Source organism: Schistocerca nitens, chromosome 9, assembly GCF_023898315.1.
Source record: "Schistocerca nitens isolate TAMUIC-IGC-003100 chromosome 9, iqSchNite1.1, whole genome shotgun sequence".
Taxonomy (NCBI): Eukaryota; Metazoa; Arthropoda; class Insecta; order Orthoptera; family Acrididae; genus Schistocerca; species Schistocerca nitens.
Window position 1 is genome coordinate 452,104,798 of NC_064622.1, and position 14,401 is coordinate 452,119,198.

Consider the following 14,401-nt stretch of genomic DNA (forward strand, 5'->3'; position numbering starts at 1 on the left):
CCTGGCTGTGCATTTTCCTGGGCACAATCACTCTCCGTCAGAATAAATATGAATAATACCAAATGTTGAGACCCCTCTACTGAATATGAAATGGTATCCAAAAGTTCTCAAAAATATATTAATTAAAATTATTATGTCTTAACTTGATCTTATACTACACCATCACCTGCAACACAATCTTCTTGGGAGTGACAACAACAGTTCCAATACTTCTGCCATCACCTTTCAAACACACCCTGGAAGTCTATCCTTGTTTGAGTGTTTACTATCTTTGTGTTTCAAACTGAATCTCCTCCACAATTCAAGTGTTTGCTCCTTCAACTAGAGACCTCATTTTGGAGAAGAGGTAAATGTCACTCTCAAATAAGTCCTATAGTGAACATGATGGGTGGGAGATAAATGCAGTCTCGTTTTTAGTCAAAAATTCATGAATAATGTAGGCTATATGCGACTATGCAGTGTCATGTCATAGTGGATCAATCATATATTAACAAGGGCCTAATGTTACTTGTGATTTGTCGAGCTCTTTTTGGCCAAAGTGAAGGATGACTCATCCATTGTCACAACTGTTGTTTAGTTTTGGGGTCACAGTCGGAAATCTAACTTTCATCACCAGTGACAGTCTTTGAAAGAAAGATTGGATCATTTTCAACCAGTTGTTTCAGTTCCCTGCAAGTTTCCATACCACGTTACCTCTGATTGCCTTGAAGTAGTTGTAGCGCAAACTTCACTGCAGTCTTTCTGATGTTCAATCTTTTGACAGAGCATGTTCACATGGCTTATAACTTATTTTCAAAGTGTTGCAGAGGTCTTTGACGGCTTGCATATGATCTTGCAGAATCAGATCCCTCACTTTCTGAACATTTTTTATGTGATGCTATGCTATATGTTTATGTTTACATGAAGTTTTTAGTAGTAAAAAATGTATGTTTTTCTATTAAGCATTGAAACCTACTTCTGTACATGTTGAGGGTACTGCCTACATGGATTTTGAGTTTTTTAGACTTGAGATGTTAATTATTAGCATAAGTAGTTCTGAATAGTCACTTAATACAAGTCACATATGTGTGCTTACTATACCAATGCACAAAGAGTGGAACACCATTATTGATTTCAGCTAATCTTACACATGATCTTACCGGAAACCAAGGATAGATGTATAATGAGGCACAAGCTTCCTCGAATATACATTCAAAACCTGCAAACTAGACTTAACTTATGAAAATATCCACACTATTGCAGCACCGAGTGTACAGCTCCTCAGAAGTTTAACAGTTAGCACTGACTAGCAGCTTCTACTTCATAAATGATTTCATAATGTTTTTCATCTTTTCTATGGTTGAAAACTAAAGGGTACATGCTTGATACACTCGTGAACATTAATGTTACTAATGTTTTTTCCTTGCATATTTTAGCCACCAGTCACACAAAATGTATCATTATTGATTTCAACCCGCTAGTATGCTGTTATCAGATGATCCTTCTCAAAGGAAAAACTAGTAAAAATTAGTTGTATACCACCAGCACGTTAAACTATGCCTGCCTGAAGAAATGATTTGACAGGTGTATGTGTAACTTACCTACACCCAGTGGCAGATACATATTTGGGAGGGGGGGGGGTTGTGTGCACCCTCCCCCCCCCCTTACATAGCCACCCGAACCACCCCCGCCAGTCAGCCCGCACACTATTCGTTCATTTCTTTCGTCACTCAACTCGAGTGAATTAACTTATCGAGTAGATGTACTTTCCTATGTAGCATGCGCATCCGCGTCATCGTATTTTATGTTTCTATCTGGCATGTAGATAGCTGACACACACCAACGAGAAAAGTCGCGGCCATTCTAGTGATCTCGATACGTTACTCTGTCTGGCATTTGTTCAAGAAAAGTCATGAATATTCTACTGTTTTCTTGTAATTTGCTCATATTGTTGAAGAGGCAAGGGCAGTTATGGAAGAGTTAGGTGTGGAGATGAGAGTTCCTCGTCTTACAGGTGGACAAAGACAGGGGGAAAACTGCGATCATAATGATGATGCTACGACATATTAGAAAAGAACTGTTTTTATTCCAACACTGGACCACGTTACGACTGACATGAGAGAAAGTTTTGCTGAAGAAAATATTTATCATTTAAAATTCAACATACTTTTGCCCTCACAACTACTGAAACATGATGGTAATGATCTGGCACATAAATTGAATCAGTGCTTAACTGAACTGCTGTTCTTTGAAGAACAATCACTCGTTTGGTTAAAAAGAGACTAATGGGAGAGATTCTTCAATATAAGGAAGCAAGCATAAACACCCTTAATGATCGTGATTATGTTATGAAAGAGTTGTCTGTCTGTCCTAGATCTGACTATCCTACTTTGCACATGCTGTACAAAATATTTTCTTGTCTACCTGCTTCTACTGCTATTGTAGAAAGAAGTTTTTCAACACTGTTGTTGTTGTTGTGGTCTTCAGTCCTGAGACTGGTTTGATGCAGCTCTCCATGCTACTCTATCCTGTGCAAGCTTCTTCATCTCCCAGTACCTACTGCAACCTACATCCTTCTGAATCTGCTTAGTGTATTCATCTCTTGGTCTCCCTCTACGATTTTTACCCTCCACGCTGCCCTCCAATGCTAAATTTGTGATCCCTTGATGCCTCAAAACATGTCCTACCAACCGATCCCTTCTTCTAGTCTTTCAACACTGCAGTGTACAAAAACATGGCTGAGGTCGACAATGGAGGAGGATCGACTTAATGGCTTAGCTCCGCTGAGCATTCTCCCTGACATTGATTGTCCTATTGACGATATAATTAACCAATTTGCCAGGAAGAACAGGTGCATACAATTCATCATTTAAGGAGGAGAACCACAATTGTAACTTTTTTATATAATCAGGGCATTGTCTTGTAGATGTGTAGAATCAGTTTAAATAAAACTTTCTTAAACTTTGCATGTGACTTGATTATTTTTTATTACAGTAAAAGTAAAGGTAGCTCAAGATGTTTCCAGCGCCCCCTCCTTGAGGATTTTCTGTATCCCCCACTGTGTACACCAGTAGTTACTTAAATTTTTACTGGCTTTCACACTGAGACAGATCTCCAATCATTACTTACATTTATGTGACTCCCGGCTGAAATGTAAAATTAAAAACAAAATCATTTACATGATGAAAACTGTGTTCCCCAAGGTAGTGTGTCTCACATGGGTAAATTAATGTTACTCTAGGAGAATATTCATGTTTTCTGGTTTATCATACAATTTTTCTTTGAAAGTTCCCAGACATAAATATTAAAAGATCGATGAAATGACAGAGACTATTTACCATTAAATATAAATTTTCAAGTCATTGGAGGTACCTTTTGAAAACAAAAAAATTGTCTAAGGAAGGGAAAAAGAAAGGGAATGTGTTCAGTGGTGGAGGTGCTAGTAGTAGTAGTAGTAGTTGTTGTTGTTATCACCATCTTCTGTCCAAAGACAGATTTGAGGCAGGTCTCCAAGTTGCTTTATCCCACACAAGCCTCTTCATCTCCGCAAACCTACTACAACCTACATCGCTTTGAACCTGCTTACTGTACTCACCCCTCTTTGACACTCTTTACAATTTCTCTCCCCCACATTTCCCTCTAATATCAAGTTGACAATTCCATGATGCCTCAGAATGTATCCTATCAACCAACCCCATTTTTCACGAAGTTACGCCATAAATTTTTATCTACTCAGTTTGCTTTGGTATCTCCTCATTAGTTACGTGATCTACACATCTAATATCCATTGTCCTTCTGTAGCACCTCATTTCAAGAGCTTCTATTCTCTTCTTGCCAGAACTGGTTAGTGTCCATATTTCACCTTCATAACAATCTTCCGACCACTTAAATTTATTTCTATGTTAATGAATTCCTCTTTTTAAGAAATTTTTTCATTGCTAGAGCCAGTCCACGTTTTCTATCCTCTCTACTTCAGCCTTCCTCAGTTATTTTGCTGCCGAAATAGCAAAACTCATCTGTTATTTTTAGCATCTCATTTCCTAACAAATTCTCTCAACATCGCTTGATTTAATTTGACTACAAGGTCAGTACCTAATAACAATTTCTGAAACTAAGGGTCCTTCTTCAAGAATTGAGGCAAAGTTTTGTTATTTCAATGTCATGTTTGCTACATCACCATTTTCATTCTGTTCAATGCTGCTGGTCAGAATTATTGCAAGAGATGGTGAGAATAGAGAGCAGCAAGCTGGAGTGACGGGGGTGGGGGGAACCCACAGAGGAGCAAAAGCGATAATGGCAATGGATAATCTGTTGCAATGACTAAACAAAGTAAGAAAAATACTGAAGTAATGTACAATGATGAACCACTGTGGAGATTCTAAAATTACTAGAAATGGGCGGGAGGGGGGAATGTTCCACAATTTCCACACCCTCCTTTTGTAGTACAATCTGCCCTAAATGGAAATACAAATTTTACTGCCATTCTGTGTTTTGCACATCAAATTTATGATACACCCTTGTGATACCATGTGTCATCAGCCATTCCTATTAGAAAGTGCCATTCATGTGCCAGTATATATCTAGCAATGGTGGGTGGTGAAGGGTATGGTTCAAATGGCTCTGAGCACTTCTGAGGTCATCAGTCCCCAAGAACTTAGAACTACTTAAACCTAACTAACCTATGGACACCACACACATCCATGCCCAAGGCAGGATTCGAACCTGCGACTGTAGCGGCCCTGCAGTTCCAGACTGCAGCGCCTAAAACCGCATGGGGTGAAGGGTATCTTGTACCATTGTAGGTCACTCCATTTCCTGTTCCACTCACAAATGGAGCCAAAAAAACAATTGTCTGTTTTCCTCCTTATGAGTCCAAATTTCTCATCTTTATGGTCCACACGCTAAATATACATTGGCAGCAGTAGAACTGTTTTGCAATCAGGCACAAATGCTGGTTCTCTAAATTTTCTTAGTGGCATTTCATGAAAAGAAATTTTGTCTTTCGTCCAGGGGTTCATTTGAGTTCACACCTGCATGTGTCTAGTGGTGTCCCATGAGGAAGTGTGAATACGTTTGTTGAAATGTTTGTGAATCATGTATTCCCTTGTTGGATTTGAGCCTAAAAACCACATCCAAGCTGCCTGGCACACCAGCACTCATCATTTATCTGCCAGACAGATTCAATCTGCTACTTAAGTATCTGCCCGAATCCAAGAACTGGGGTGCTAATGCACGGGCGGGCATCATTATATATGATTCAACCACTTAAAATATAAGAAACAGACACATCACATTCTACATTACCACACCACTGAAAATGCTTGAATAATTACATCAGAGTTCTGTTTAGCTGCTATTTATAGTATAGAGACAGTTGCTATAAACATGTGAAATGTGTTAGTTATACATAAGCCTTTTTACTCACTTGAGGTGTCAAAGCAATCCATAGTCATTCGAGCCCGTATTTTGATTGCAGCTTGTTCAAATGCCTTCCCAAAGAAGCTACAAAAAATAAAAACAGGCTGCATAAGAGAACTGTGGAAATCATTAAAATGTTAGTTAACTGATTCTGAAACCACAAATCAAATTTATGACTAATAATCAAGAGTTGTCATTTATTATTTTTTTAAATGATGCATTATATTTAATGTTTATTACAAGTGACACCAAATATCAGACAATAACATTTTAGGCTATAAATTTAATTTTTATCTATGGTGCTACTGACCAACTTCATTATCAAGCACCTAGAAAAACATATTAACTTGTATAACAGTTCAAATATTTTAACAACATAATAAATGATGATGAAATTAGGCATGTAATACCATCTATTATTTACATTTCGTTTTCTTTTTCTTTGAGTTACCAATCTCTCGACTGGTCTGATGCACCCAGCCACGAGTTCCCCTCAAGTGCTAATCTCATCATATCAGAGTTGCACCCTAAGTCCTCAATTAATTGTTGGAAGTATTTCAATCTGTGTCTTCCCCTTTAGTTTTTACCCTCTACAGCTCCCTCTAGTACTAAGGAGGTTATTCCCTGATAGCTTAACACATTCTATCACCCTGTCCCTTCTTCTTGTTAGTGTTTTCCATATGCTCCTTTCCCCACCGATTCTGCAGAGAACATTCTTACTCCCTATCTTAACAGTCAACTTAATTGTCAACATTCTTTTGTAGCACAACGTCTCAAATGCTTCAATTATCTTCTGTTCTGGCTTTCCCACTGTCTATGGTCCACTACCATACAGTGCTGTGCTCCAAATGTAAATTCTCAGAAATTACTTCCTCAAATTAAGGGCAATATTTGATACCAATAGAATTCTCTTGGCCTGTGGTACTCTGCTTTTTATGTCCTCCTTGTTCTGTCCATCATGGGTTATTTTGATTAGAAGGTAGCACGATTCCTTAATTTTGTCTATTTCATGGTCACACATTTTGATCGTAAGATTCTCATTAACCTCATTTCTGATGTTTCACATTACTTTTGTCTTTTTCCAGTTTACTCCCAATCCACATTCTGTACTTATTAGAGTGTTCATTTCTTTCAACAAGTCCTGTAATTCTTCAGTTTCACAGAGGATAGCAATGTCATCAATGATTTTACAACTGATATTCTTTCACCTTGAATTTTTATCCCCTCTGAAACTTGCCTTTCATTTTGGTCATTGCTTCTTTGAAGTATAGACTGAACAATAAGGTCAAAAGACTGCAACCCTGTCTTACAACCTCTTTAATCTGAGCACTTTGTTCTAGGTCTACCACTCTTATTGTTCCCTCTTGGTTCTTGCACATATTGTATATTACTGTCTTATCTTTCTCAGAACTTTAAACATCTTGCACAATTTTACACTGTTGAATGCTTTTTCTAGGTCAACATATCCTATGAAGATATTTTGAATTTTCTTCAGTCTTGTTTCCACTATCAACAGCAATGTTGAACTGCCTCTCTGGTGTCTTTATCTTTCCTAAAATGAAACTGATCATCATCTAACAGCTTCTCAATTTTCTTGATGGTATTTTTGTTCTATCATTGCAACTAGAAAAAATGCACATCTTTTTCACTAGCCACATTTCACTTTATAGAGGTAAGGCACTATCAGTGGTCTGCAATTAAATTATGTACATTTTGATTTGCTTTAAGATCGAAAAACAGTTCGTTAACAATAGGCTGATTTCTACTTACGGTGATTTCCACTTGAAAATACCCTCAAGAATTGTAAAGCAACTACGGACAATATATCCACACAAATGAAGAATTTAATGATGCTTCTTCAATTTTCTTTTCAATTCTGCTGCATATGATTCTCGTCAGCACCTTGGACGCATAAGCTGTCAAACTGATTGTGTGAGAGATCTCATGCTTATATGCCCTTGCTACCTTCAGATCTGTGTGAAAGATTTTTTTCTGGAAGTCCGATGATACACCAACAGTCTCATATATTCTACACACAAAATAAAACAGTCGTTTGAGTATTACTGTCCCCCAATGATTTTAGAAATTCCGACAGAGTGTTATCTTAATGTTAGCGCCCTTGCTTTTAATTTCATCAACCGTTGCTTTGATTTTTCTATATGCTGAGTCAGTTGTCCAGACGATCATTTATTTTTCGATTTCTTCACATCTTTCTTACAACCATTTCATTTTTTTAAATGTCTTTCCTTAGGGATTTATACTGCAGTATTCCTGTCTTCCCCAGAAAATTTTTGTTCTTCCTTCTTTCCTAAATCAGTTTAAATATTTCTTCTGTTATCCAATGTTTCTTCATAGTTACTTTCCTTATAACTGACTGTTGAATGTCCATGATTGTTCTTTTTAGAGATGTCCATTCCTCTTCAACTGAACTGCCTACTCTCGTGTTCCTTACCGTGGCATCCACAACCGTAACGAACTTTAATTGTATCTCATCATTCATCAGTAACTCAGTATCCCGCTTCCTTCCACATTGATTCTTCTGGACAATAATCTTGAACTTCAGTCTCCTCTTCAACATTACTAAACTGTGATCTGAGTGTAGATCTAGACCTAGGTATGCCTTACAATCCAATACCTGATTTTCAAATCTCTGTCTGACCATGATATAGTCCAGCTGGAATCTTCCCACACCTCCGGGTCTTTTCCTAGTATACCTCTTCTTGTCATACTTGAACAGAGGATTTGCTATTACCATCGGTAATTTACTGCAATACTCCTTTTTCATTCCTTCTGCCAAGATCATATCCCCTCATAGCCCTCTGTTTTATTCCTCCCTTACAACTGTGTTCCATCTCCCATGATTATTAGGTTTTCATCTCCTTTCACATACTGAATTATGAGTTTAATATTCTTTATCTCTCCAACTTCTGTTTGTGATGGTGGCATATATACCTGGTCTATCGCTGTTGATGTTTTTATGTCGAATCTGATGAGAACAACCTTATCACTGAACTGTTCACAACAGCTTACTATCTATCCTAGTTTCCTACTCATAATGAATTCTACTCCCATTATACTATTTTCTGCTACTGTTGATATTCCTTACTTTTTTCTGGCCAGAAATCAACATCATCTTTTCATTTCATTTCACTGACCACTACTACATCTAGACTGAGCCTTTGCATTTTCCTTTTCATATTTTCTACCTTTCCTACTAAGTTCGACTCATAAAATGTTATTCCATTTTTCATTATTCCATCTTTTTCGCGTGGTCACCGCCCCCTTGACAGCCATCTCCTGGAGATCTGAACAGGGGCTAATTCAGAATCTTTTGCCAATGGCAAAATCATCATGATACTTTTTTAATTTTAGGCCACATGTCTTCTGGAAACACATTATGTGTCTTAAATGCAGTAGTTTCCATTGCCATATGCATCCTCATGCTGTTGATCATAGCTGATTCTTATGCCTTTTCGGGGCACTTTTCCACCCCAAGGGCAAGAGAGTGGCCTGAACTTCTGTCTGCTCACTTGCCCTCTTTGCTCTTTGACAAGATCATTGGTGGAATGCGGTGACTTCTTATATTAAAAGTCTTTGGCCACCATTGGTGATGATCTGTATTCATAATTTACACAGGACCCAAGATGATTTTATTGCTAGTCAAAGAAGCTACACCTAGTCCATGATAACCACTATTTAAATATGCAGTAATATTAGGCACCAATGTTGCATGAGAAGTAATATGCAAATCTTGTCAGTCCACATTTGGAGCCACATATCAATGTGGGTATGTTCTGTATATAACAGAGGGAAACATTCCACGTGGGAAAAATATATCCAAAAATAAAGATGATGTGACCTACCAAACGAAAGCGCCGGCATGTCGAAAGACACACAAACAAACACAAACATACACACAAAATTCAAGCTTTCGCAACCAACGGTTGCTTCATCAGGAAAGAGGGCAGGAGAGGGAAAGACGAAAGGATGTGGGTTTTAAGGGAGAGGGTAAGGAGTCAGTCCAATCCCGGGAGCGGAAAGACTTCCCTTAGGGGGAAAAAAGGACAGGTATACACTCGCTACAAACACATATTCATCCGCACATACACAGACACAAGCAGACATTTGTAAAGGCAAAGAGTTTGGGCAGAGATGTCAGTCGAGGCGGAAGTACAGAGGCAAAGATGTTGTTGAATGACAGGTGAGGTACGAGCGGCGGCAACTTGAAATTAGCGGAGGTTGAGGCCTGGTGGGTAACGAGAAGAGAGGATATACTGAAGGGCAAGTTCCCATCTCCGGAGTTCTGACAGGTTGGTGTTAGTGGGAAGTATCCAGATAACCTGGTCCTACTCCAAATCCCATGCCACTTTCCTTGACGTTGACCTCCATCTGTCCAATGGCCAGCTTCACACGTCCGTCCACATCAAACCCACCAACAAGCAACAGTACCTCCATTATGACAGCTGCCACCCATTCCACATCAAACGGTCCCTTCCCTACAGCCCAGGTCTTCGTGGCAAACGAATCTTTCAGTCCGGAATCCCTGAACTATTACACCAACAACCTGAAAACAGCTTTCGCATCCCGTAACTACCCTCCCGACCTGGTACAGAAGCAAATTACCAGAGCCACTTCCTCATCCCCTCAAACCCAGAACCTCCCACAGAAGAAACCCAAAAGTGCCCCACTTGTGGCAGGATACTTTCCGGGACTGGATCAGACTCTGAATGTGGCTCTCCAGCAGGGATACGACTTCCTCAAATCCTGCCCTGAAATGAGATCCATCCTTCATGAAATCCTCCCCACTCCACCAAGAGTGTCTTTCCGCCGTCCACCTAACCTTTGTAACCTCTTGGTTCACCCCTATGAAATCCCCAAGCCACCTTCCCTACCCTCTGGCTCCTACCCTTGTAGCTGCCCCCGGTGTAAAACCTGTCCCATGCACCCTCCCACCACCACCTACTCCAGTCCTGTAACCCAGAAGGTGTACACGATCAAAGGCAGAGCCACGTGTGAAAGCACCCACGTGATTTACCAACTGACCTGCCTACACTGTGAAGCTTTCTATGTGGGAATGACCAGCAACAAACTGTCCATTCGCATGAATGGACACAGGCAGACAGTGTTTGTTGGCAATGAGGATCAACAGACTGAAGCCATAATTAGCTGTCTTCACTTGTGTCAAACAAATACTCAAAGTTAATACACTAGTATCGAAAAGTTAAGCATAATCGCGAAAGCATGAAAATGAAAAGAGGAAACGTGAGGAATCACCCAACATACTGCACATGCTTACCTACTAACCCTATTTGTTAACTCAGTGTAGGAAAGAAGAACTCTGTGGTATGAATACTTTTATAACAGAGAGTTAACACAAACAGTGCATGAGACAACTTAATGTCTCAGTCTTGTTTGTCTGTTCATAGTGAGCAGAGTTGGTGAATCTGACAGTGTAATGCCACAAAAAATGTATTTGGACCCTGTTTAGCAGGGGAGAATACACTCTGTCACCAGGAAGTAGGGCAGACACAGACCATTACCTTGGTACCCTTGGATGCACTACGAAGTGTCACTGTTTTGGGATTCAGGAGATGTTCATAGGCCAATAAAAAGTCAACACTAATCACAGCACAACAGGACCAATATCTGGCCATAACGGCCTAATGAAATTGCAGTACACCTGCAAAACAATTGGCTGCAGAGCTTGCAGCTGCCTCAGCAGTTGGTGTTTTTCTGACAAACTGTGTAACGGAGACTCAGAACAGCAGAGCTGTTTGATAAACATCCTGCTGTATGCATACTGATCACTCCAGCACAGGAACAGGCCCATGTATTGAGGAGTCGGCAAGATCAAAATCGGATCATGGATGAACGAAGGAATATGCTCTTCACAGATGAAACCCGCTTCAGTTTGTAAAATGATTCTCACTCCACATTACACTGCAGAGAACCTGGTAGCCTATACAACCACAGGAACATCACGGAAAGCGACCGGTTGGGTGGTGATGCCTCATGGTATGGAGAGGCATCATCCTGATTGGTTGTATGGGGCTGCACATCTTCATCGGTGGTGAACAACATAGAGCCATAAGGTAATAACATAAATGTTGATTCAGTTATTTACATTCATAAATTATTCAATCCTGTTTGATACAAAGCACAGTAACACAGATGTGTGGCTCTACATGTGGACTGAAATTGATCTGCACATCAACTTCGTGCAACATGGTGCATTACTGCCTGCAGGTACCTTATGTCAAATTTGTAACTTTTCATTTATGAGGTTTTAATGATTCAAAATGTCATACAAGTTAAGCATTTCACTATTCAGCAGTTAGTATAAATTGGCCAATAGTACAACAAATAAAAGCAAATTTACAGCCCAAAAATGACACTGTTTCTTTCATAAAATACATCAAGGCTGTCGATTCATACACAAACGCGATCTCAATGTTACATCTAAACCACGATAAAAATGCTTTCTATGACCCTGGTACATTTGTCTGTGCCACAATGTACACTTCAACAACTGAAGATTCAAATGTCTCGGAGATCACAAAATATTAACATATTTAAAAAGGCTAGCATTAAATAAATACTAGAGACAAAGTCTCATTTCATCAGCCTTTGTAAACTGAATAACTTCTGAATTGTAATGCAAATATGAGCGTGATTCAATAATTATACAAACAAATAGTTGTACAGCAAAAGTGGTTTATTATTATATATCGATGCAATTTTCTTTTTATTCAAACGTAGGAGTAGGTCCTACTTACGTATTAGATATACTATTACTAAGTTATGTTAAATGAAACTTTAAGATATTCTAAATGTATTAACAGCCATCAATGTTTTTCTTAATCACATTTTAGCCACATGTGAGGCAATTAATCGATGTATCCAATATTGTGCAAATGAATGGAATCATTAATATGGTTGGATAACCGGAAACACATCTATTACTAGTCACACTATAAATGCTGAAGAACAAGCAGCTCAGTGCTTAAATCGGAAACACAAAGACAAAAAATGTAATTGTTTATAATAAGTGCAATTCTCTGCAAGTAATAGAGAATGAAGTTTAATAATGTATTACGTACATTCTCTGTAAAATAATAATAATAATAATAATGATGATAATAAACCAATGGATGTGCTTTAAAGCTCAAGCAAAGACAGAGCAGAAATAGCGTGGTTCACAGCAGGCCAAAACAAAGCACTAACAAGAAGCTCGCCCAACAAAAGTAAAAACAATATTCTCACATAAGAAACATGTCACATTTTCATGATTAATTCAATAAATATACAAAAGCAGTTATCAGACACTACATTTGAAAGTTTTTATTTCAAACTTACTAGAACATATGAAAGAGAATCACTTGTTTCCACTAGCTGTAATCCTTACAGACTAAATGTGAGGAACACAGAAATTTTTGTACTGTAAATAAAGTGTCCTTTTCTCAATAAGTCTGCCAAGTCTGAACTAAGACATTTCTTAATAATGTGAATGCTTAAACTTTGTGTGCATTGTCATTTCACACAAGTTTATTCAGGAAAACATCCATAACTGAAATATTTAAATTTTATACTTACTTCTTAGGTGAATCCTCTGAAACTGGAGGAATACCAACAACAAGACATGTCCCTTCTGACGGATCAAGAGGGGCTGAGGCAACCATGGGTAGGCCATGAGCTTTCTTGTTGCGGGAAACAGCTACATAAGCCTGCAGTGCAAACTGTGCTAGCAATGCAAGACTGTGAGGACGAGAAAACATCTTCACATCTATAGAGCCCTGTGGTAACACATGAAACATTACTTGCAAAACATATAACACACTGACACTGAAGACAAATCAAATAAACACAAGACACAGAAAATAAATAAACCAGCAAAAATACATTTCAAAAAGTAAAAATTCATGTCAGCACTGACAGGCATACCTATGCAGTGACTCCCACTATATGCACTCCACGGTACAGTGATGTAGACTGTACGAGAAGTCTATGGTTCCATGCTGCATTGTGTTTGTTCATTGTTTTTGATTATGTAGTTACTCCTTGTTTTGTCTCATTGACACTGAACATAATGCAAATTTCATACTTCTGTGTAATTATTTTACACGGGGAAATAAATCTTTTCATGATGTGATCATGCATAACAGTCCTTCTGCACCGGCTTCAACATTCCATGCCACATCAAAACTAAGACTGTTACTTATACATAAGCTGCATTGATTTTTTTGTTCAGCACAAAGATGAATTCCTCACCAATGCCTACCAAGCCAGCCTCAAGTAATGGAGTTATCAGCAGGATTACAATCAAATCACCCCCTTTCTGGCAGCATAAACCCTTCCCGGTTCATGTAATTAGAGTGCCAATTCATCTTAGCACAGATAGATAAAACGAAATACAGTTAAACGTTAGCTGCGATAACAGAATATCTTACGCCTCTGGGAACCAAACAATATGCTGCTATCACGAAAGCATTGATTATGTGACCACAACAGTCTGAAGTTAAATAAGGTGGAACTTTGATTTCACAGTCTCCAATTTTATGTTTTTCAAAATTCTACACCATCAATTCGTTGCCCCTGTGAAAAACCCATAAGATCAATGTTAAACATTCCCTGATTTTACATTTCTTCCTAGCAGGGTTTACCTTGAGTCTAAGTTTTTACTTGACGTCTTGCTTGACTTCATCCCATTTCTTCCTATTGACATTTGATGTGACTGATCGAGTTATAAGTTGCACAACAGACAGATTATTCACACCATGGATGATGGCAGAGTTATGGAAATATTTTAGATCGTTCTGCAGAGGACAGATATGAGAGAGGAAACGCTGACATAATCGATGTTCAGTGTTGCCAACACAACTTGCAAAATTTAGTTTCACGGTGCAATTATGATACAACTACTGCTAGGTTGCAGCGTTAATGGAACAAAAAAGACAGTGAAAGCGAAATGTTCTGGACCAGGCTGATATGTGATGAAGGGGACCAG

At 38.7% G+C, this 14,401-nt stretch overlaps 1 protein-coding gene across 3 annotated transcripts in view; it reads right to left on the minus strand.

Moving 5' to 3' along the window:
* LOC126203622 (cell division control protein 45 homolog) overlaps window positions 1-14,401 on the minus strand; it is a 150,758-nt gene that overhangs the window by 6,760 nt on the left and 129,597 nt on the right. For all 3 annotated transcript variants that reach the window (XM_049937994.1, XM_049937993.1, XM_049937992.1), the window contains 2 exons: window positions 12,991-13,190; window positions 5,405-5,481 (listed from right to left, as the gene is read on the minus strand). In XM_049937994.1, coding sequence (XP_049793951.1) covers window positions 5,405-5,481; window positions 12,991-13,190 — 277 coding nt within the window. The remainder of the gene's footprint in view (window positions 1-5,404; window positions 5,482-12,990; window positions 13,191-14,401) is intronic.